We start from the raw sequence: 22,388 nt of genomic DNA on the forward strand, positions 1-22,388 counted from the left end.
TGTCTCCCAGGTGACACAAAGCCTTGTTTCCAAGGATTGCAAGAACTAATTTAACAGAATCATGGCTTTGGGAACAAAAGAAAATCAATATTTGTTTTTTAATCTTGTAAGAGTGTTAGATAATTTTACCTTTGCAAGTTTACGCACACTGAGCTAAAAATAAGTAAATTGTTTTTTGAGGGTTATCGTGAACAAAACAGAAAAAGTTAAGTCAAGCAGAGGCGCCAGGCCCCTGGCGAGCGTGTGTGGGCTTGTGTTGCAGGTGTGTGCGCCCTCCCCGGCCGTCCAGCGGCTCGCATCCGGGTCAAGCTCACCTCACCCACCTGGGCAAAGGCCTGTTGAGGAAGCCCCCGCACTCCAGTGCACCCAGGGTAAGCGCTGGACGAGCGTGAGCGTTAGTGTGTGTGTAAAGACGTGGGTTTCTCCTGAGCGGGAATGGATCCTGGAGAGCCGTCTGTGAAGCGACGAGCCGGCACACTCAGTTCCACGAAGGCTTGCGAAGGGGCTGGCCAGGGGCTGGAAGGAGGCTCGCGGTGTGCCACCGAAGCGCCATGACGTCCCGCTGGGGCAGGTGACGTGCCCGAGTCATGTGGCACATCACGAGCCCCACTATCCCTCCGGTCACCTAGACCAGGCAAACTCCCGGGAGGCCCACTGGGTCTGCCCCCGAAGCAAGTTCCTGACACAGATCTCCGCCTGTGGCTTCAGAATGCTGCCATCTGGGTCTGGGTGAGTTCCCTTGGGCCGCTGTCACCCCCGTGTGTTTCTAAGAGTTATACTGGGCCCTCGGTCAGGCCCATTGTGCTCCAGCCCTGGGCCATGGACGCTCTGTCTGCTCTGGTTCCAAAGAGCCGGACCCTCCACCCAGAGTCCCTCCCGGCTCCCTGTTGCCATGTAACTTTCCTGCCACCTGGTGAATTATTACGAGATTCCACCCTGGTATTTAGTTTCTCCACCAAGTGTTTTTTGATGTATCCGCAGAATTCTTGAATATTAAACTCATTCACCAAGAGTCCACAAATTATAGCAGTGAACAGTGTGGGTGTCAAGATATGAAAAATGATTTTTTTAAATCATTATCACATATTTAGTGGGCAATAAACCAGCTTATCTCCCTTGATCTGAAAAGTGTAGAGGGTTGGGCTCCATTTCTGATGAGCGTCATCACCTTTCATCCCCAAACGTGGGACCACGGCAAAGGCAGCTTCGTTTCTGAGAGCCAGACATGGGAAGTGACCCAAATAGCCGTCCATCGGTAAAAAGATAAATAAATTTTGGTATTTTTACACCATGAAATGCTACTCGGCAATAAGAAGGAATGAACTGTTGCTATACACAGCATCATGGATGAACCTCGAAATAGTTATGCCAAGTAAAAGGCAGACAAGAAAGAGTATATGCTGCAGGATTCCACTTACATCAAATTCGAGAAAATGCAGACTAATTTTCAGTGACAGAAAGCAAATCAGTAGTTACGGGGAAGGAGAGACGGGGAGGGGCGAGAGCAAGAGAAGGGATCTCTGGGGCCATGAATGTGTCATTATCTCGCTTATTGTGGTGGTTTCCTGAGTGTGGGAATGTGTCAAAAGTTACCAAATTGTACCTATTAAGTGCGTGCAATTCATCACATGTCAAGCATACCTCAGTAAAGCTGTTTGTAGAAAGGAAGGGAGGGGTGGAGGGCTCGGGGCACAGCCTCATGCTGTGTCTGTTCTCATGTGTCCCTAAAACCAGGTGCCTTGCAGATCCTCCACCTGCCGGGCCCGACCCTCAGCCCTGGCTTCTGGAAGCCTCCACCCTCCTGGCCCAGGAGATTTTCCAGGTTCTCCCAGAGCCCGGAGTGCACTGAGCAATGTCGTATTAACCTCTTCGTTAACGAATTAAACCAGTTTTTTAAAATCAGAAATAGGCCCCTCTCAGATGGGTGGGGTGGGCAGAGCTGCTGTTGGAACTTCGAAGTGTACATAAACAACAGATTCTATCCCAGGCAACTCCTCGGCCCCTTTCCCTTAGCCCCTTCGGCTCTGGCAGACTCATCGGCTGTGCTTTTGCTCTAAGGAATCACATAAACTTCTGGGAGACCAATACATCGTGGCTTTTTGCTTTGATCCCGCAGGACAATCCCAAGAGACCGCTGCAGTGTCTGAATGTTGACATCAGCAGGCCCCTCAAAGCCCTCGACTTCCCTCAGCCCCATCCGCCCCCGCGAGTCCTCCCGCCCCTCCACCAGGCTCCCCGCGCACCCGGCGTCCCCGCCAGACCCCTGCCAGCCAACCCTGCTCCCAGGCAGGCCCAGGTACGTCTTCGGCCCCTGATTCGATGGATGCAGTACAAGTCCGAGTCCGGACTCTGCTGCTTGCTAACATCTGAACTTGGACGAGAGGCATGACATCTCGGTGCCTCTACGAGCTCCTCGGGTGGTTCAACGGGTAATCCACGTAAAGCATTCAGAGCAGTGCTCGGCAAATAGTAATGGTGTCACATTTTGTGTCATTATTAGTAATATTTTTATGTTCAGAGTAAGGACAGTGCCCGTGCAATTATCCTCTTAACCATGATATTTTTGAGAGTTGCAGGGGCATGATCAGTTATTAAGCCTGGACAATTAGGGGTGATAACGTGCCCGTGATTAGTTTCTATGTTTCGTTTTCAAATTATTTAACAAAAGTTTTACAGCCTGTTGCATTTCTCCATACCAGACAGCACTGTGTTGGGTCCCCTTTTCATGCTATTTTGGGGAGTAACAGTTTGTTTGTCATGACCATGAACATGATGTCATCTCACAATAGGAAACTGGGGGAGGGGTCAAAACAAGCAAATGAAAAGCACAAAGAGACGTTTGCTGGTAATTTTTTATGACCATCCTTGTTATATTTTTTTCTAGTAATTTTTGTAGATATACATTCGCATGTGTATTTTTAACATAATTTAGATTATTCCGTATGAACACTGCTATATATACTTTTTTTTGCCTTGAAATCATTCCCATTTACCATGGCATTAAATATTCTTGAAAATGTTATCTTCACGATAGCACTGTACATGCACATAGAATACTTTTTTAACTACTTGTCAATTAGCAGGCGCGTTTGGATGTCTCTAATTTTTGCTATGATAAATAGCTCTGTTATAAAAGAGTAGACAAATTTTGGACCATTTTGTTTATTCCCTTAGGAGAGATTCCTAAAAGTGAAAATATTGGATTGAAAAAATGGTATAACCATTTTAAACCTCTTAATATGTAAACCAAATATTTTTCAGGACTGTTATATTCATTTATGTTCCAACATCGTTTTAGGGCATCTGTCTCACATAACTTTGCTAGTGCTGTTAACGTTTCAAAGCTTCGCCAAATTGATACACAAAATGAAGTCTCATTGTTTTGAGTAGTGAAAGGGGACATCGAAGTTTCCAACTATATACGTGTCCCCTTTCAGTTCATCCGCTTTGCTTCGTGTATTTTGAAGCTCTGTTGTTTGTGATACACACAATTAGGGCTGTTGTGTCTTCCTGGTGAATTGACCCTTTTATCATTATTCTGTGTGTCTCTTTAGCTCTGGTGCTTAACGCTGTTCTAGAATCTACTTTATCTCGTATTAATCTATCCGCTTCAGTTTTCTTTTGATTAGTGTGTGTAAGGAATGGCTTTTCCCACCTTTTTACTTTTAACCTACGTCATTTTATTTGAAATGAATTTCTCAGAGACAGCATTAGTTGGGTTGTGTATTTTTTCGTCATTCTGTCACTGTCTTTTAATGGGTGTGTTTAGACCATTTACATTTAATGGAATTACTGACATGTTAGCCTTCGTCTACCATTTTAATATTGTGTTTCTTCCCCCGATTTTTCTTCTATTGTGCTCTTCTCTGAATTGTCATGGGTTAGTCGCACAGTTTTTAGCATTCCGCGTTGATTTGTCCACAGGGTTTTCGTGTGTTTGGACAGCTTTTTTTGTGTGGTTGCTCCAGGGCGGAGTTTCTCAACCTCGGCTTGACAGACATTTTGGCCTGGATGGATCTTTGTCGTATGAGACTGTCCTGCGTTATCACAGAACGTTTAGCAGCATCTTGGTTTCTGCCAACTAGTGGCAGTAGCTCGTGTAATCTTGTCTCCCAAGGGACAAAATCACCCCAACTGAACACTGCTGCTCTAAAGATTACATTATATATACACATTTATCACAATCTACTAGTATCAATGTTTTATCACTTCAGGTGGGATGTCAAAACTTTACCACCTGTTAGGTTCCTTTATCCTTCTACCCTTATGATATAGACGTCTTCAGTATTGCCCTGTTACACACTGAGAACCACTTCAGACGTTGTGATTTTTGCTTTCGACCATCAAGCGTGCCTTTTAAAACTTAAGAACAGTCTGCGGCATCTACTCATCCGCTCATCCTTCCCATCCTTTCTTCGCCCCCGATGTTCTGAGTTTCTTTGTTATTTCCTTTTTGTCTGAAAAACCTTCTTCAGCTATGCTGGTAAAGCAGGTCTGCTGGTGACAAATTCTATTAGTTTTTCTTCATCTGCAAATGTCTTTATTTCACCTTTATTTCTGAAGGATCGTTTCAACGGACATAGAATTCTAGGTTGACCATTTTCTTCTTTCTACATCTGAAACTGTTGTTCGTCTTCCTCCTGGCCTCCATGGTGATGAGAAATTACTGAAAGTTCTGTCCCCAGTGTCCGTCCCAAGGAAGAGATGTGAGCTGTTACGACGGGAGCGAGGGCAAGCAGGGCTCTACCCTCTCCAGGCCGTGGTGCTCCGTGAGGACGAGCAGGAGAGGGCTTTTTTCTGGTGTTCGCCCAGAGGTGGAGCGAGGTCAGGTTGGGTCCGATGTTTTTCATTTACTGGGTCACCTTTTTTTCTGGCTTTTTGGCTGGAGATAGCAAGCTTTCCTTGGACATTTTTTGTCGCTGTTGTCTGATGCCTTTGGCATTTCTGGATTGGGGGCCCCTCCAAAACCCAGGACAAGATATGGAAAAGGCAAAGGGAAAAATAAGAACTCACTGTTGGGGGTTCCCAGAGTTTTGAGGTCTCTGGCCAGTCCAGTTATTTTTCATAAACTTCCAGAGTCTCTCGGTTGCTTTATGAATTTTCTCTAGACTTTCTTACTGTAATTAACAGGAGGAATAGGGTAAAATTTGCTTATTCCATCTTAGCCAAACTAAATTTCTTTTTGTATTTCTTTGATCATTGGTATCCTTGAACTGATTTTTATATATCTATTAACTAACGGTGTGTTGGTAAATAAGCTGTCAAAAACAATTTCTTAACCCTGATTTATAGGTGATTTCTCTGCTGTAAAAACTCCTGCCAGGGCCAATTTCAAGCCATTCACGTGACGTCACTGGAATAGGTATAGAGAATTAGCTGATGTGAGTGCCAGCTCGCTCCAGTGCCCAGCTGCTGTTCACTCTTTTGTTCTGTGAATTGTTTGTTTCTACCCTTTACTGATTTTTTTTTTGTTTGTGAGATAGAGTTTTCTTCCTGGTTTATAAGAATGTATTTTCTTAATAGATTAAGAATATTTACCCTTCTCCAGTAATTTATTACGAACTTGTTCCCTAACTTCTTTTTTAATTTTATTTATGATATTTTTGGTATAAAAGGAATTCTAGTTTCGAAGAGTATGTCTTTTGTAAATCCTCCCATTCCTTTCGTGTTTACAACGTGCTTTCCCATTTCGGTATCAGTTAAGGCCCACCTACCATTGTTTGTTTATCGTGTTGGCCGTGGACACTTCTTTTCCATTTGTTTTTCTAACCTGGGTTGGATTTACATTAGTGGACGGTGGTGGGCACACCATAAACTTTTCTGGGCTATATACAGACTTATTTGAGAATTGGATAAAAGCTCCGAACCGTCCAAAAATGCACCAATACTCAATATGTCGCATGCGAGTTTTAGATAGCCACAGAGCCCGTAAGTCCCTTCGCCATGGAGTCCCTATGCTGAGGTTTTATTATGTCTCCTGTTAAGTAAATTGCCTGTGCACCATGTCAAACTGGGACTGTCCCTGCCAGGACATGTGATCTGAGGAAAGACACCTCCACTGTTGGTATCTTTTTTCACACCATCAGTGAATGCCGACAGAAGGGACTCCTTCGAGATTTTCCCTTAAAGCAGACCTAAAAAAATAAAAAAGACTTTCATTCTATTTTATGAAACTAAGGAAATGTTACCCTTTAAACATTAGTAACTGAAAAATCCACATTTCTCACTCCAGGCTGGTGTCTGTCTGGAGCTTTTCCGAGACATCTGATACAGATTAAGCTCGCGCGTTCCCCCCATCAGACGCAGGGACCTGGAATTAATTCTGTGTGGCCAATATTGGGAGGTGGCTCGCTTGGCAGCACTGACAATTTGTACTTTAGAGCCCAGTGTCCCACCCCACACCACACGACAAACAAACCAGCTTACCTTCCAAACTTTCCAGAAGGAAAACACTGCCATAAACACAGCAACACTGGTCAAGCTTACCTCTAAAAAGTAAGCTAGTTCTTTACAGAAAACATTTGCTCTTTCCACCAGATGTCTGTTTGGTCTTTAAAATCCAGGACAGTTGAATGAACTCCCTCTCTCGGCCACAAACGTACCTTTCCAGTGGTACCGTTTCCTTCAAATGACCCTTGGAATTCAAACTTCTCAGCCAAACTCCTCAGCCTCGACCAAGGCAACAAACATTCATTTCCTTTTCGTCCTGTCGGCTATTTTAGAGGAAACTAATTCAGCATATTCGTCTAGCTGTGAGCCGACTGCTGCCAAGTTCTCCCCAGCACGACCTGGGCATGAAAGGCAAACTGTGGGCTTGAGAAAAAGACAGTAGAATGACGAATAAGAGGTCACCAGGCTGTGCCATCGCCCACGATGGTGTGCATAAGCAGAGAGCGTCACAAAACATCTGTGTGTGTGTGTGCGTGTGTGCGTGTGTGTGTGTGTGCGTGTGTGTGTGTGTGTGTGTTATATACCACTGGGCCGGCGCCAACTCCTGGGGACCCCACGAAGAAGGGATGAGCACAGTGTGCTGTCCTCAGCAGCCACGCTCGGCTCCTGTGGACTCGCGCCCGTGGCTCACCGTACGGAATCGGTCCATCTCGTGTTCGGTCGTTTCCTCTTCCCGCTGCCTCGTCTCTCCCAGCGTCACTGTCCTTCCGAAGGACAGTGCCTTCCCACGACGCGCCCAAAGTGGGACAGCCGCCGTCTTGTCCTCTCTGCCTCTCAGGCTGAACTCGCTCTCGGCCCCGCCTGTGGGTCCTTCTGGTGGCCCAGGCGTCCGCAGGGCTCTCCTCCAAGGACAAGCTCCGGAGGAACCCGCCGTCTTCCCATCGGGCTTCTTCACTGTCCACCTTTGGCAAGTGTGCTGGTCACAGGGAATCTGCGGGTGTGGTTGACCTCGGCCTCGGTCCCCAGTGACACAGCTTTGCTCTTGGTGACCTTTCCTGATCCCCCCATCGCTGCCCTTCCGAGTCTCGGCCTCCTCGTGATTTCTCGGCTGCAGTCTGCCTTCAAATTGATGACTGAACCAAGGTCAGCAAAGTCCTTAACGGTCCCAGCGTCTTCGCTGTCTCTGTTCCAGCTGCGCATTCCTTCCGTAGCCATGATGTTTGTCTCCCTGGGGTTCGGAGCTGGTCCTGCTTTGGCACCTCACTATGCCTGGCATCAAATCTGCCCTGCCCCAACCTCTGTGGGTCTACCGGGGACGGGGACAAGCCCTCGGGTGGAGAGATCTGACGAATCCGCAGCCGTTTGCCTATCATGAGCCGCTTCAGAAGCAGCAGGGGAAATTTTCTACAGTCACTGCTGCTGGGGGAGCGTGAGTCTCAGGCTCTGCGAGGGAAACAGAGGAATGACAGGTGTGGCTGCAGACGGATCCCACAGGGCTTCGAGACTTTCTGGTGACGGTTGATCTTAAAATATTTACGTCGCTTTTCTCTGATCGCAAGCACCCCCATATCATCACTATAATTTTAAAAATAACAATAATAGTATATATAAAGGGGGGAAAATACAGGTGCACACCAAGCACACGCCTTGAGCAGAATTCTGAAAGTGCTTGAGAAGGGCTCGAAGTGACCTCCGGCCCCAGGCTCCCCAAGGCGTGCGGACGGAGCGATGGGCGGGGCTTCAGGCGCCGAGCGTGGAAGAGTGAGAGGACCCCGTTCCTTGACTTCGGACATCATTTGCGAAGTGATGACTTCGAGGAGGGAAGGGGACCCCAGAAATACTGGGCGAGCCAGGGACACGGAGTGTTAGGTTTTCTTTTCTGTGTGCTGGTTCCTTTACCACGCCCTTAAACCTTTGGTGACGTGTTCTGACCCCTACAGCCTGGTGTCAGTCCTGAGTTGGTTGGAGAATGAAGGAGTAGCTGTCATCACAGATGGGCAGGTGTCCAGAGAAAGGACAGCATCCCATGGGGGTCAGGTCTGAGATGCTAAGAGGGGACCCAGACAGCAGCCTGGACAAGGAGCCAGTCGGGGGTTGGAGGGGACAGGAGGCAGCCCAAACACAGAGACACTCAGGGACACTGAGAAAGCTCCTACTGGCACACAAGAGAGGGACTCAAGTTCCTAAATTCGAGCTTAACAATAAGTGTGACTTTCAAAAGACTAGAAAATACGGGACACTCGGGAGGCGTTCTTAGCTGCCAGGCCCCGGCGTGCACAACTCATCCCTGGAGCAGAAAGGGGCAGGGACAGGGACAAGCTCTTTGGGAGTTTTCGTTCGATCTCTAGGACGCGTCCAACGGAAATCCTCGATGCAGTTGGTTCTGATTAATTGGCTTAATTCATTTAAAGTTTAAATAAAAACACATTCAATGTCACCTCTGAGATAGATTTTTCTGCTCACAGAAAATTATGTCTAGAGAAGGCTGTGCTAAGGAGTAGTGGATCGAAATATAATTTTCTGCTGTCGGACTGAGATGTGCCATGATTCTAGATGGAGCACAGGTAGCACCTTCAATTCAGAGACCGGCCATTCCTCTAAGGAGTGAGAGCCTCATGGAAGTATCTGTCACTCACTCGGCACTTATCTGTATTTTTTTTTTTTTTTTAAGATTTCCCCATAAATTGGCATTTAAACGGTACACGCTGCTGTGTGGTCAGATTAAGTTTGGGGTTTTATTTATTTTTGTTAAGCCCTGAGTTTCCTGGAAAATACTAGGAAATGTTTTTTCCTCCGTGCAGTCTTATCGGAGAATATAACACTGAACTAACTGGCTGAGACTGTTTTTCCAGACAGATCAGCTCCGTTAGTAGAACAATAGGAAACGTAGCACAGCTGAGTGCGCCTCTGAGGTTGACTGAATTTTGCTGAGTCGCCGTCCTTTCCTGAAAAAGCTGAGAGACCATGAGGATATTTCTGGCACTTTTTGTCTGTACTATAGAAATTTCAGGAAAACAGCAAGGGCAGGCTTCATTCTCATGTTTATTCTTAAAACCAAATGGTATATAAACATACTTGTGTGTGTTGGATGTGGGTTTGGTGCTGGTGCTGGTGTTGTTGTTGTTGTTGTTGTTGTTGTTGTTGTTGTTGTTTTGGTATAAGAAGCTTCAGGTTGTGTTCTGAGTTATTACAAAACTGTAAGCATTTACTGAGGACCAGTTAAGTGGCCGGCACCGCCCGGCCCTTGACAGGCATTTCTAACCCTCTCGAGGCGCCTAAGGAGGCAGATAGAACCATTCCGCACAGGAGGGAACGAGGCACAGCGAGGCCCAATAGCTACTAAGGCCATTTTTGAAGACGGTCTCCCAGGGAAGTGAGAAGACACAGAAGGGAAGAGATCTTTGTAAAAGCCTTCACCGCGACAGGCAAACCAAGAGCCAGTGACTGAAAACAGGGGCTGGAAAGTGCCCTTCGGGACCTGTTCTCTGCTTTCCCGACTGCACCTTTCTCTACACACCCCCCTCCCAGTCTCCCAGCTCACCTGCCGCTTGGCCTGCAGTTACCTGTCCTGCCCGTGTCAGAAGGCACTGACCGAGTCGTTCCTCTCCCGACACACCTGAGTCAAGTCCCTCGGACACAGTCGAGTCCAGCTTTCTAGGGGAGAGGTCAGCAAGAACATGGTCTCCTATTAAATGGGCCGGCGTTGACTTTGACTCCTGGACGCCTTATTGTAAAAGGCTCCAGGTTCCGCTCATGTGGCCCACGCCTGCGCTTCGGGCTGCGCCTCTGCCTCTGTCCCCCGCACATCTGGGCTGCTCCTTCCACGGAGATCCTGGCCCAGTTCCATCTCGCCACCTTATGAGTCTTTCGTGCTTTTGAGAAAAATGTTAAGCATATTTTATACAGTAATTTTAGGGTTTTTAGGGAACCGGTAGGTCAAAATAAGCCAGCCTGCCATATTGCCAACTTTGGTGAGCTCTATAAAATTCCCATAATCGTGGTTTATGACGTTGACCTTGGGTCGTGTTGCCATAATTCCCACAATTTTGTCAGGCGTGGGTCTCCATCGAAAGGATTCGGCATCCCTCCTGCCACGCACCCTGTCCCTTCCTGGCGGGCCGGCGTCCGTTCTGTCCCGACTGGTTGCTCCCCGACTCCGCATGTCCGAAGACTTCCGGCTTTTGCTTTACTCCCTTCGGCGACAGTTCGGGCATCAGGTTCATGGACCACACTTTCCTTCCCCCGAAACTCGGACACGCGTGCTGCCTCAGCCTGCTCTGGAGGGATCAGACGCCGTTTTTATCTTTCACTCGTGACTTATTCGGGTCCGGATACTGCTCACGATGCCGCATGAAGTCCGGGAGCTTTAACAGGTTACGACTTAACACTGGAGCGTCCGGTTCATTTCCCCAGGGAACGGTGGGTCCCTTCGGTCCAGAGCTTTGGCTCCCTTTGCAAATCCATTCTCGGTGTGTTTTTCTATCCTCGCTCGCTCAGCTCCCTTCAGTGATACCATTTAAGTATATGTTGCATCACCTTTGTCTGTGGTCTTTATGTGGCATGTACTGCCCAGCCCCGTTGGACTCTTTCGAGCAGGACCCCGTAGCCTTGACTGGGTTCAGGACTATCTTCTCCTTGTTTTCGTCACCGTTTCTTTTCTTCCCCTTTGCCCTTGACTTTGGCCGGCTCCCTTTAAGGAACACACCTTTTCAGGGTGGATTCGTAGTCTTTCTGTTTATCACGGTTTCTTTCTTGCTTTTCCTTTCAGTACTTTTGTTGAGTGTGTCTAAACTTCTCCTTCAAGGAGGGGAGGTCCTCCTAGAGGTCCAGTTGCAGGACAGTTAGGGGCCAGGCCAGGCCAGTGCTCAGGGCCAGCTCCAAGTCGCCAGGCTTACGGGGCACGTGGGACAGAGGGCTGGGAGGGACGAGGTGGCCTGGCCTCCCCACATTCTGCCAGCTCCCTCTCCGTGGCTCCAGGTCGCACAGACGGCGTGGCCGCCTGCTCGTTCAGCCCCGCCGCACCGTGCCACCTGCTCGCCCCCGCTCCGGTTGCAGGCCGGGTGGCTGGTGACCCCGTGCTCTGCCAAGCTGGCCACGGCAGGCAGACCTTCCCCCGGTGTCCCCTCCACTAGCCCGCGGGGCGCTCTGCAACCCTTTCACACTTACCTGTCTGGGGTTTTGAGTTTTCCTCAGAGATGGAGTTTTGCTCCTTTGTGTGCGTGTTCTTTACAGTACTCAGGTCGTTTCAGAAAGAAGAGGCCAGGGACATCTGACGGCCAGGTGCAAAAGTGTTCTTTTAAGAGAGCGGAGTGGTCAAGACCCTGCTTTTTCTGAATAAAGAACATGGAGAATTTGAGGCATTTCTCTGAGAACGGGTCGCCCTGGGTGTTCCCGCCTGGGGTAGAGGCGGCTGCACGTGGGTAACGAGCGACGTTTATACTCCCCGGCCCTGCATGAGCTCGTCGGGGTGTCTGCGGCCACTTCCTGGGAGAACACCCCGTCTCCCCGCGGTCTCTCTGGGGGAGCAGGATGCATTCAATCTGGCTTATTTCGCGGAGTAGATAAGAATTGAGAATTCCTTATGATGGAGGTCAAGGCAAAGGGCTATATTTGGATTCAAAATTTCGTTCCCAGGCCTCCATAAAATTTGAACTATGTGGCTATTGCTCCGACATGAGCAGAAACTGGAGAAACGGGACAACTCTGACGATTGGTAGAGTTGGTATCTTGATTTTTCTCCAATATCTAGAAGTTGAAGAGGGAGAGGAAGGGGGGTCTGAATTCCTCGTTTTCTGGTTCAAAATGAAAACAGCCCTAGGCGCGTGTACTGGGTGTGAGCGACCGGCCTGGGGTCATTTCTCAGCTCTCCACCGACGACTGTGCGGCTGCGCTCGGACTTTGCAAAGGCGGCGTGCAAAGCGACGCCCGGGAGGGAGTGTGGCAAGTCTGTCCCTCCGTGTGCAGCCGCCGCTGCTTCCCAGGTGTTCCCGGGCCGCGCGCCCCCGCGTCTCGCATCTGCGAAGTGAGGTCATCACCCTCCTCTGCACCGCTGTGCCATGCTGTCCCAGCGAGGCCGGCAGGAAGCTGGCGTCTTACCTAGGCAGCATCTGTGACCCCCAAGTTCAAAGTCAGAACTTGCGATCGACATCTCGACTCTTTGGGCTTTTTTCACGATGGTGACCATATAATTTATCATCTAAACCAGGACACGTCTGAGAGAGTATGATTAATAATCAAACAGGGCCATAGACGAAAGCTGGGAACGGCCCAGGCAAACCCAAGTGAGTGATGGGCCGAGCTAATGATCGCCTACGTCTCCATGATAAATCCGAGTACATCGTGGCTATACTGTAACGCGTGTCTCACTTTTTCTCCAGAGTTGCAATAAAGACCTAACCTTATCTTTATTGCCAAGACTAGATACTTATTCGTGCTTAACAGCAAAACTAGCATCATTTAGTAATGAATTATTTAACCTTCGAAGTCTTTCAGTTTTATGGGTGCCTACGTTCATTTTCGTTTGACACTCATGCCTTGCTCGTAGTTTTCTGCCACCTTACAGGGGATGGAGCTTGGTTTATTGCCATGGTTTATCACCCAGAGTTTGTGGGCAGGGTCACAATACTCATAGGTGGTAAATTTCCTCCATCGGTAACAGGACACTGTGCGCCAGGCCCCAGGCTGAGGGCTTTGCTTAGGTACAGAAATGTACAGTAATATCTCACTTAAGCCTCACACCAACCCCAGGGGGAGGTGCCACTGGGATCCCCTAGAAGGAATCAGGAGCGCGTGCGTGCGTGCGGAGCTGACTGTGCCAGCAGGCTGACTTCAGTCCCCATCCTCCTGGAGTCATCATTCCATGGTCTCTTCCTAGTTAAGGAATTCGTTCCATTTTATATCCCGCAGCCTGTTAACATCTCCTTTCATGAGAAGTGACGTAGAAGTGTCACCTTCTAGTCTGTCCCTTGTTCAGTGGCTCTTCTCAGCCCACTGTGCCCACGGCTTCAGTGTGGCGTACCTGCCACGCAGCCGTGGTTCACAAACTCCTGTGGTAGCGTCCTTTGCGTCACAAAGGTCTGTGAAATGCTAATCATCCTGTCGCGTCCTTTCGACCGAGCTTCGATTGCCCAGGAAATGTGATTTTCGGGGGTACTTGCTGTGAGAAACGCGAGTGTTTTAAAATTGTCATGAGTGCTCCTGGGTGCGTGGACTGTGGACTCCTACGACGGTGGGTCCGATCGGTGGCTTCTTAGGGCGTCCTGTCGCCCCCACGGTTCCAACACCACTTCCTGCAGACTCTGTGCATTCGTGAGGCCCCAAGGACCAGAGCCCTGTCAACACTGCCTGACTTCCCAGCCCGTCCCCAGAGAACCCCCTCCCACGGGGGTCCGGGGAGGGGCCCCACGATAACAAGGGACTTGTGGTTTTACTGTTATGCTGCTGCTGTCATTTTTCTCATATTTTCGTTAAGCATGCTATAATTTGTGACGTGAGGGAATGCTGATGTTGTTAAGAATTGCTATCTGCGTTCTGGGAGCTTCCTGTGCATTATTTTATTTAGTCTGCATGACACTGCTGTCAGGTAGGCCTCGTTTTCTATTTACGGAGGGAGAGATGGAGGGGTCAGAGGGGTCGGGTGACTTGCATGAGTCCCGAAGCATTGGTCTGGGGTAAAACTCAAAGTAGAAACACTCCCAAGTTCAAGTTTGCCCTTCATGCTTTTCTACTGCTGGCTACCTAGCTGGTCTCTGGTCAGAGTCACACCGTCCCTCTGACTGCTGTGCCTCGGGTTTTCCTTCCGGGCATCCTTTGCCAGGTGAGTCTGTGATTCTGTGAACCAATGATGAGAAAGCATCGCACTGAGCTATCTGGACCTGTGCCTGGCACGCCGACCCTACGCTGGTGGGTGGTGACCGTCCTTGTTGGCTGATCCACACTTGAACGAGTTCTGATACAGATTCTGGGAAATCTGAAGAAATGAATGTGATGTTTAAAAAGATTTTCACTAACTCCTCATCTTAGGCCTTTACAAATTGAAAAGAAGCCCAAGTTTGTTTCCTCTGGGCAGCATTGACCCAGAAATGCCAGCATCGACCAGCTGTGCTCCCAAGGCCGGGGAATGACATGGCATCTGAAGACCCACATTTGAGTGTCTGGCACTACATGATGCCCTGGATAAATCTTTCAAATGTTAGAGAAAATTTTGGCAGGAAGATGATCAACAATGGTCCACCCTGTCGCCCACCACCGCCACCTCCCCCTGGACGGTGAGAGGTCTGTACTCAGAAAGGTGACTCAGGAAATAAGACCTGTGCCACGGAGCAGCTTACTGTTCTCCACGTCCCACTTTTCAGGGGCTTCTGACGGCTCCTGAGGTCAGTGTCAGTTCACAGAGCCGGTTGATCACACATAATCTCGTGGTTCATTGCAGGGAACTCGTAAGCCAGACCCTCCTCAGAAGCCTCTGCCTGCCAACCCTCTGAGCAAGACGACCCGCCTCGCCAGTGCCTTGGCCAGGACCCCAGAACAGCAGGCGTCTGGGCTCCGCCTGGTGCCTCTCAGGTGAGTGTGACGCAGCCATGCCCATCTCTCCCCCAAACTGTGTGGGGCAGCTACATCAAGCCATGCTTTTCAGACCATGCCAAGACAGGGGTGTGGTGGTCTAGGCCATGCTTCCTGCACCCCCACACCTGGGAATAATATAAAATAGATACAGGGCAGCTATAAAAATAACCAGGAGGCATTCGTGAGCTTACAATCACAGGTGTCACCATGTAGCTCTTAGCGACAGCCCCACTGTACCTAAGGAAACAAAGTGAGATCCGATAAAACTAGACAGCGTACCCTGGAAAGCTGAGACAGGCCACGCCGTGTCTCCCCAAGAGACCAAGAAAAGCTACCGAGTGGTATGACATGATGGAGTCTGGACACACGTCTCGCATGGACCCCGCCCAAGCCCGGGGCCCTGAGGAGCGAGGTGGGGTCGGAGGGCCACAGACGGAACGAGGGGACACAGGGAGGGCGGCGTAACTGGGCACCGCTCGGTACAGCTCACGAAGGAATCGCCCCACAGACCTTCTCGCAGCTGCGGCCCTCCCGCACGCTGTCCCACGGAGGACGGCAGGGCCCCGCCCGAGCCCCGACGCAGTGCTGGAGCCAGCCACACTGTCCCCGAGAGCCCTTCCACTTCAGGGCATTTCGCCAGCCGGTGCTACACCCAGCCACTGTTCAAAGTTTAAGTCGTATACTTATAATGATAAAGTTACGTTTAAAAACAAAAGTAATTAATGCCCCAAACACCTTTTTTTTTTCTTAACTACATTTTACTATTTCCTGTGCTATTGCAGTTACCCGCATCAATTACTTCTGTGTGGTGGAAAACGACGTGATGGTGGCTGCTGGCCACCTCGTCCCCACGCAGCCAGGGTGTTTGCCCCGTGAAAACAGGCGAACGCTACAGATCAGGCCCCTCCCTCCCCACAGGGGGAAGTTAGCACAGGGATGGGTTAAACCCTCGGCCAAAACACGCTTCTGACAACAGCGGGAAGCTTTTTTTGTGAGCTCAGAAGAGCCGAAGGTGGCAGGTCGGCCGGGCCCGGGTTCCATAAGTCAGCCTCTCTGAAGGGGACAGGCACACTTTCGTGACCTCGTTACAGCTTTGGGGAAACACGCTCAGCCTGCGAGAGCGCGCTGCGTGATAAATCTCAGAGACAGCGCCGGTCAGAGGGCGAGGACAGTGGTCTGGTGCAGAAAAAGCACAGAGCATCCTGATGACATCATCGCGGTTCGTATGCGGGTCGTGAAGTGAACTTTTCTTGTTCAAAAGAAAAAGCTCTGCTTCGCAGGGCCAGGACCAGGAGACGGCCCTCAAGCAGTGGCAGGCCTCATCTCTGCCAGTGGCCGACACCAGGGCCAGCCGGGTTTGGTCTTGTCCTGGAAGGAGAAGAACGCTCTGCACATTCACTTTTGAGGGGCCCCCCGTGCCCGGCTTTGCTCCCCGGAACTGCACTGCCCACCTCAGCAGCCACAGGCACATGAGATATGCTGTCCGTGCAGATACACGCAGGAGTCTGAAGACCTCGTACTCGAAAACGTCAACTCTCAATAACTTTTTTACGTCGAACTATGACCACTCTCGATGGATTGGGTTAGATGAAATTTATTCCTGAAGTCAGTTTCATCTATTTCCGTTTTACTGTTTCCATGGGGCTACTAGAAGACATTAAATCTCACCTGCCCCCGCTTCCCGCCCCCACCCCGTCACGGTTCTGTGGGGCGGTACCCTGGTAGGCTCCGCGGGTGGATGGGAGAGACGGCTGTGGGGAGGGCGCCCCTAGTGGCCAGACGTCAGGCCACTGAGAATCCCGCCCGTGTCCCCTCGGCCCCCAGCGTGAAGGGACCTGGTCCTGGAGGTGCCGCGGAGTGCAGGAAAAGCCGTCCCAGGCATCCGCACCCACAGGTACCGCTCTCGAGGCCTCTAACTGCGGTTCTGTTTTCTCCCCTGGATGCAGAGCCGCCCCCGAATGTCCGCGCCCAGGGCCCAGGGCCACCCACGTCGCCTACGCTAAGTGAGAAGAAAGCCGACGCTTTTCAGCAGTGAAGACAGAAGTTTGCACTATCTTTCAACTCCAGGTGGAGTTAGTTATTTTTTGTACCAACTCCTAGAATTTTTCTAATGTTTAAAACACCATTATTTTAAGAACTCTGAGCTGCTGCCGTCGGTGCTGTGCTGTGCTATGGTGCTCTGTGTACTCGCTCAGGTACTTGTAAATTATTAATTTATGCAGAACGCTTGTTACGGTGCAGTGCGCTGTGTGGGTGTTTTACCATCACTGAGTTTCCCATGGAAGGAAGGCTTCTTGTGCTTCTGATAGCTTAGTGAACTTGAAATAGCATACTATGTGGGATTCTGGACAGGATGTTTACTTTTCGATCGAGGCTTTATTGGAGAGAAGGCCCCCAACTACCTAGGGCTGTGGTTACGGTACCAGACACAGCTCAAGAGACCCCAGGGAGAACCTTGACTTATTTTCCGGGACCCCTCATCTCAGGCCAGGAGCCTCTGGTCCAGACTGTGCTTGGCCTTCAGGGGGACCCTGGGCCCTGTCACAGCGGACAGGCTGGCCCACCAGGGGCTACACCGTGAAGCTCCAGGATAGCAGAGAAGGGTCTGGCTTCCGGTTGGGAAGCTTGGGAGAGAACCTGCGTTTCAGAAAAGAGTTGTAAGGCGTGGCTACACCAGGATAGAGACTGCAACACGAGGCTGGGCAGCAACTTCACCTTGAGCTTGCCAGCCTTGAGCGTATTTGGAGAGCAGGCGAAAAAAGCCTGCCTTATAGAAACACCAAGGACCTCTTTTCCCGGCTGCCCTTTACAGAGTGCTGGCATCGGCACCTCGTTTTCATTAGGAAGGGTGCTGATTCCACAAGCGCATTACTGCCCAGGCGCTGCAAACCTGCCCGGGCTGTTTGGGGCTAAGCAAATCACCACCTCATCTTCTCCGCTTTAATGCAATGATCCTGTGTGCAGACAGAGAGATGAGGCTTTCCATGGGACCATAACCATTTTCAGATGTTTACCAGTAACCAGATCTAGAGAATCAATTCTGTAGATAAAAATCTCCCTTTATCGCAAGATTCAACTTATTATCAATTAGCGGAATCCCTATGCTTGCAAAAGCTGCCACCAAACGGAATGCTCTCTTCCCTGGTACCAGCTACGTCTGCTGTCCTTATTGGTTAGTGCACATTGGACAAAGAGCCATAAGTGTAGCTAGTAAGTTCTTTTGGGGCATCCCATTTTCCCAGCTTGGCTGCAGGAATTTTTAAAAGGTGTTTTTAGCATAAAGTTCGAATCTGTTACACACTTGCAACCTACCTGTTGGGCGTCGCAGACTGTGATAATCAATTTACTGATCCTAAATGTTCACGAAATGCCGTCTGAAGCATGGGCTCCTTCAAATGTCTGACTGGAGAGCCATTTTCACAAGCAGGTCTTAAAGACACTTATCTCTAATGGCATGAAAAGGACAAAACACAAGAGCAATGCCATTATGTCTCTGTCTTCTGATGGGGTCACGTGTGACTAGTTTTTACATTAGAAGGCAATTGCCAGCAGTTCCATAATTCACTCTGTTTTATGACAAAGATTTCGTCTGGGTTCACATCGATGGTTTTTCTATGCCTTGAAGCAGAGAGACAAAGCGTACCAAGAAGAACCTTGGTTTGCTGTCCAGAAAACAAGACTGCATTTAACTGTCCCTGTGTTCCCCACCACACCCAGGCAACAGCCTTCAGGGTCATGGATAAACTAAGCCAGCCCACCTCACAAACACACACGAAAGGGGATCCAGCTCTAATACATTCCAACTCGTATAGCATGCATCTGTTTATTATGCAGTTATTAACTCTTTAAAAGCGCAAAGCCACGTCAGAGAATGTCACTGTCTGTGAGCATGTACAGAATGACTGTGATCACTGTCACACATGGTAATTGTATTAAGGCCAAAACATATACTGTTGAAAAGTTTACAGAATTTTTATGGTGCATTGTGTGGGTACTGTCTTTGCAGATGCCCAAATCCTTAGACCTGGCATTTTAGCCCCTTCCTTCCCATTGCGGGGAAGAGGATGTGAACTCTTTTCTCGTCTGTCCTTAGCTAGAATTCCTGTGCTTCTATTTCAGAGAACCAGGAATAGTTGGATATTAAAGGAGGTTAATGCTGTGATCTCACACCATGTCATCGATGGCCACTTAAAGGCTGCAGCTGATGACACATTCCTATCTCTACAGTACTAATTGCTTTCATAGAGCCATGCAATGTATTTCTGGGTAAGAACATATTTAATACTAATATCCCCTTGAAATACACAGACCATATTAAAGGAACAAGATGCAGTATTTATCAAATGAAGTATATTTAGCAATAACTTTCATATTCACATAACTTAAGAGAGGAACCAATAGCCAGGTTTTTGGGGGGAGAGATTCCTCTTTTTATATTCTCACAGATGATGGAAACAAAAATCAATACTCATATTTCAATGGCAGCCTATTTTTAATATTGTTTAAAATTGTATAGGCCTGAATAATAGAGTTGAATTGAGTTTATATGGCCGTCACTGAGAAAGCCAATGTGTTTAGACACAAAGTAGGCCCTGAACGTCATCACTTCTTTGTCTTATTAGAGTTGTAGGTTTTATGACCCCACTTTACTGGGATGTATATGGCTAATCTTCCAGGCATTCTATTTAAAACTATCTCCTGAAATTTTTTGTAACAGTTTGTTTTCCTGACACATGGAATCAGATGTGTAGCAACGAAGAGAAACAATGCATAACATTTTCCATTGTCAAAATATGCACACAGAGATTACACTTCCCAGTGTGAATTTTTCCAACTTACACACATGTGGGGTGACATCACAGAAACCACAAAAGCAACAAATTACACTACATGAGAATAAAAACTCCTGACTAGTCTCCGAGGGGACATTTTCATGCCTTCTTAACTTTATGAGGAATTCTCAGGCTGAAACCAGAGGCCATTGTTCTCTGGCACACCAATAAGCACATCCGTGTAACCCCAGAAAGAAAACAGCTAAAACTCCGACCTGTGTCAGACTGTTCCCAGAGCCTATGATCTTCCCTGGTGGTAGAGAGCCCGGTGCCGGGCCAGCTGGGATGCCCGAGCCCCTGCCTGCCATCTCTCGATCACGTTTACTGAGCGCTCTGAGCCAATGAGACCTGAACACTGAACGGGCATGGTGCCTGGGCAGCTGGGCGCGATGGTTGTCCGCGACCTCGCCCCTTTGCAGTCTTTCCTCGTGAGGCTATTGCATTTCAAACTTTTGCTGTGGAGGGCTCCCCTGGGTGTTCTAGGAGCAGGAAGCCCAGGGCGGACTTGGCCTAGAGACCCTTCCCCACTGCTATCAAAACGACCCCAGGCAAACTCAAGTGACCCAGACAACAGTACCCCAACCCTGCCTAGAAGTTTCCCAATGCCAAGGCTGCCCCCAGGTGTGACTCTCAGGCTATGGCTTTCGCACACTGTGGCTGGCTAGTGGGGGACATTGCAGGTACCATCTTTTCTGCTCCCCAACATAGAGGCCGGCCCTAGGCTGCCACCGTTATTCATCACGACTCTTGCGCAGGCCCGCACATCCATCTGGTCACAGGAAGCCAAAGCTAATGCATCTATTTGCCTGTCTAGCAGCCAGACACAAGCGCCTTTCCCAAGCCTATGCCAGTGCCTCTCCAATCCGACAGATCTGCGCGTTCATAGCACCTTCAGGTCAGCCAGAGTGGTGATGCCGTAGCGTGTGGCTGCCCCCACAAGTCCACCTGCTGGATGCCTGGAGCCCAGCCCTTCTCCAGAGCGATCCCACCAGCCCTGCATTGAGCAGAGTCCCTCCCACTGGCACGTCACCCCACAGAAGGGGGAGCCAGCCATAGAAAATTAGTATCTCTCTGATTGCAAAATGCTCCTGCCTCGCCCTACCGTTCCCATTGGCATCTGTTTCTTTTAAGCCTAGTGGAAAACTCAGAGCGATACAAGTAACACGCTGTAACAGACTTGCGAGCCCCAGGCCAAGGGCCACTTCTGTGCAGTGAGGGTGCTCCCAGAAGCCATGGGCCTACACCCGAATGAGCTGCTTCCTGCCTTTCATGAAGAAGATCCCTTCTTTACTTTGGGGACAGCAATGGCAGCTTACGGTCCAGCCATTAAGAGCCTGTTTCCTCTGAGAAACACTAGAAGAAACAGTACATGTAAAATTGTTGTGATAGTCAATGGCGGATAGTGAGGACCAGAAAACTTGACACACAGGTAAAGAAACTCTCAGCGCGATTCGGCCCCTCCAGGCTAAACATTCTCTAACCACCCGATCTTTCATGTCCTCCATCCTCCCACGATTCTCCTTCCATAAAATAACCTTCAGTCTTCAGCGTAGCACATTTTAAATCCAGACAAAAAGAATAAATGTCACGTGGTCATTTCAGTCCTACAAAGAAGCGGAGTGACGTGTTTGTGGCCTGTAAACAGGTACTTAGGCCGGGCAGTGCTAGAAAAAATATTGCAAATTAGAAAGACAGGAAATCCTCCAAGCGTCCATGGCGGGACAAGCAGTGGCAGAGCCAATGTTCTCTTACACCTTCCGTCAGGTCAGGTCAAACTCGGGGGGGCGCTGTGGGGAAGGCCCACTGTTTGCGTGTGGCAACGCGACGTGACATAACTTTAGAACTTGGCTGCGGGCTACTCGGCACAGTACAAAGTTAGAGCTTCTAAACCAGCACATTCATTTCACAGTGCTTCGTCCACTCGCGCTGCTTCGGTTTGCTCATTTTTGTTCCACATGCCTTTTTATTTACAGTCCCTCACTTTTGTACACGTTTCTCGTCCTGGGGTTCTCCGGGTAGCACAACCTGCTACTTCCATAGAAAAAGTCATTGTTAAGAATATTATATCGAATAAATGGTATACAGGTAACTCTACAAAGATGTGTCTCATTCATCGCTGAGAATGTCACAGAGATGGGGAGGGGGACCCTCATGTAGAAAAACGTGTCTGCATTCCCATTCATGGGCCCATTAGGACATTTTAGGACAGTACACAAGAAGCTAAGAAGAATGGGGAGCTGGGGATCGGGGACACGTGCTGCCGTCTGCATGAACCAGTCAGATGACAGGACGAGAGGGATGAGAAAGCCATTTCACACACTCGCACGGTGCGGGGAGGGGCAAACCTGATTTCGTTTTGAACACCGTGAATGCACAGCCCATCAAAGTAAATGTTTTTAAACTCACCTTATTTACAGAAGAGATAAATTCAAAAAGCAAGCAAGCAGCGGTAGAAACGTTCACATCAGACTCATCCGGAATGAAAATCTAAGCATAATAGAAATTTATTTACAATTTAAAAAATTAGCATCCGACTTCATAAAACAGTGAAGTGAATGCAAAGAATAAGAGACACACAGAACAGTAACGACGTCTATGATC

The 22,388-nt window shown here is 49.1% G+C and overlaps 1 protein-coding gene across 1 annotated transcript in view; it reads left to right on the forward strand.

The window, feature by feature from the left end:
• ADAM12 (ADAM metallopeptidase domain 12) overlaps nucleotides 1-21,881 on the forward strand; it is a 270,213-nt gene extending 248,332 nt beyond the window's left edge. Inside the window, exons 20-23 of the mRNA XM_025047549.1 lie at nucleotides 263-371; nucleotides 2,117-2,296; nucleotides 14,822-14,952; nucleotides 16,902-21,881. Coding sequence (XP_024903317.1) covers nucleotides 263-371; nucleotides 2,117-2,296; nucleotides 14,822-14,952; nucleotides 16,902-16,962 — 481 coding nt within the window. The 3' untranslated portion in view covers nucleotides 16,963-21,881. The remainder of the gene's footprint in view (nucleotides 1-262; nucleotides 372-2,116; nucleotides 2,297-14,821; nucleotides 14,953-16,901) is intronic.
• The last annotated feature ends 507 nt before the right edge of the window (nucleotides 21,882-22,388 follow it).

This window comes from Pteropus alecto, unplaced genomic scaffold (assembly GCF_000325575.1).
Source record: "Pteropus alecto unplaced genomic scaffold, ASM32557v1 scaffold74, whole genome shotgun sequence".
NCBI classification, from domain to species: Eukaryota; Metazoa; Chordata; class Mammalia; order Chiroptera; family Pteropodidae; genus Pteropus; species Pteropus alecto.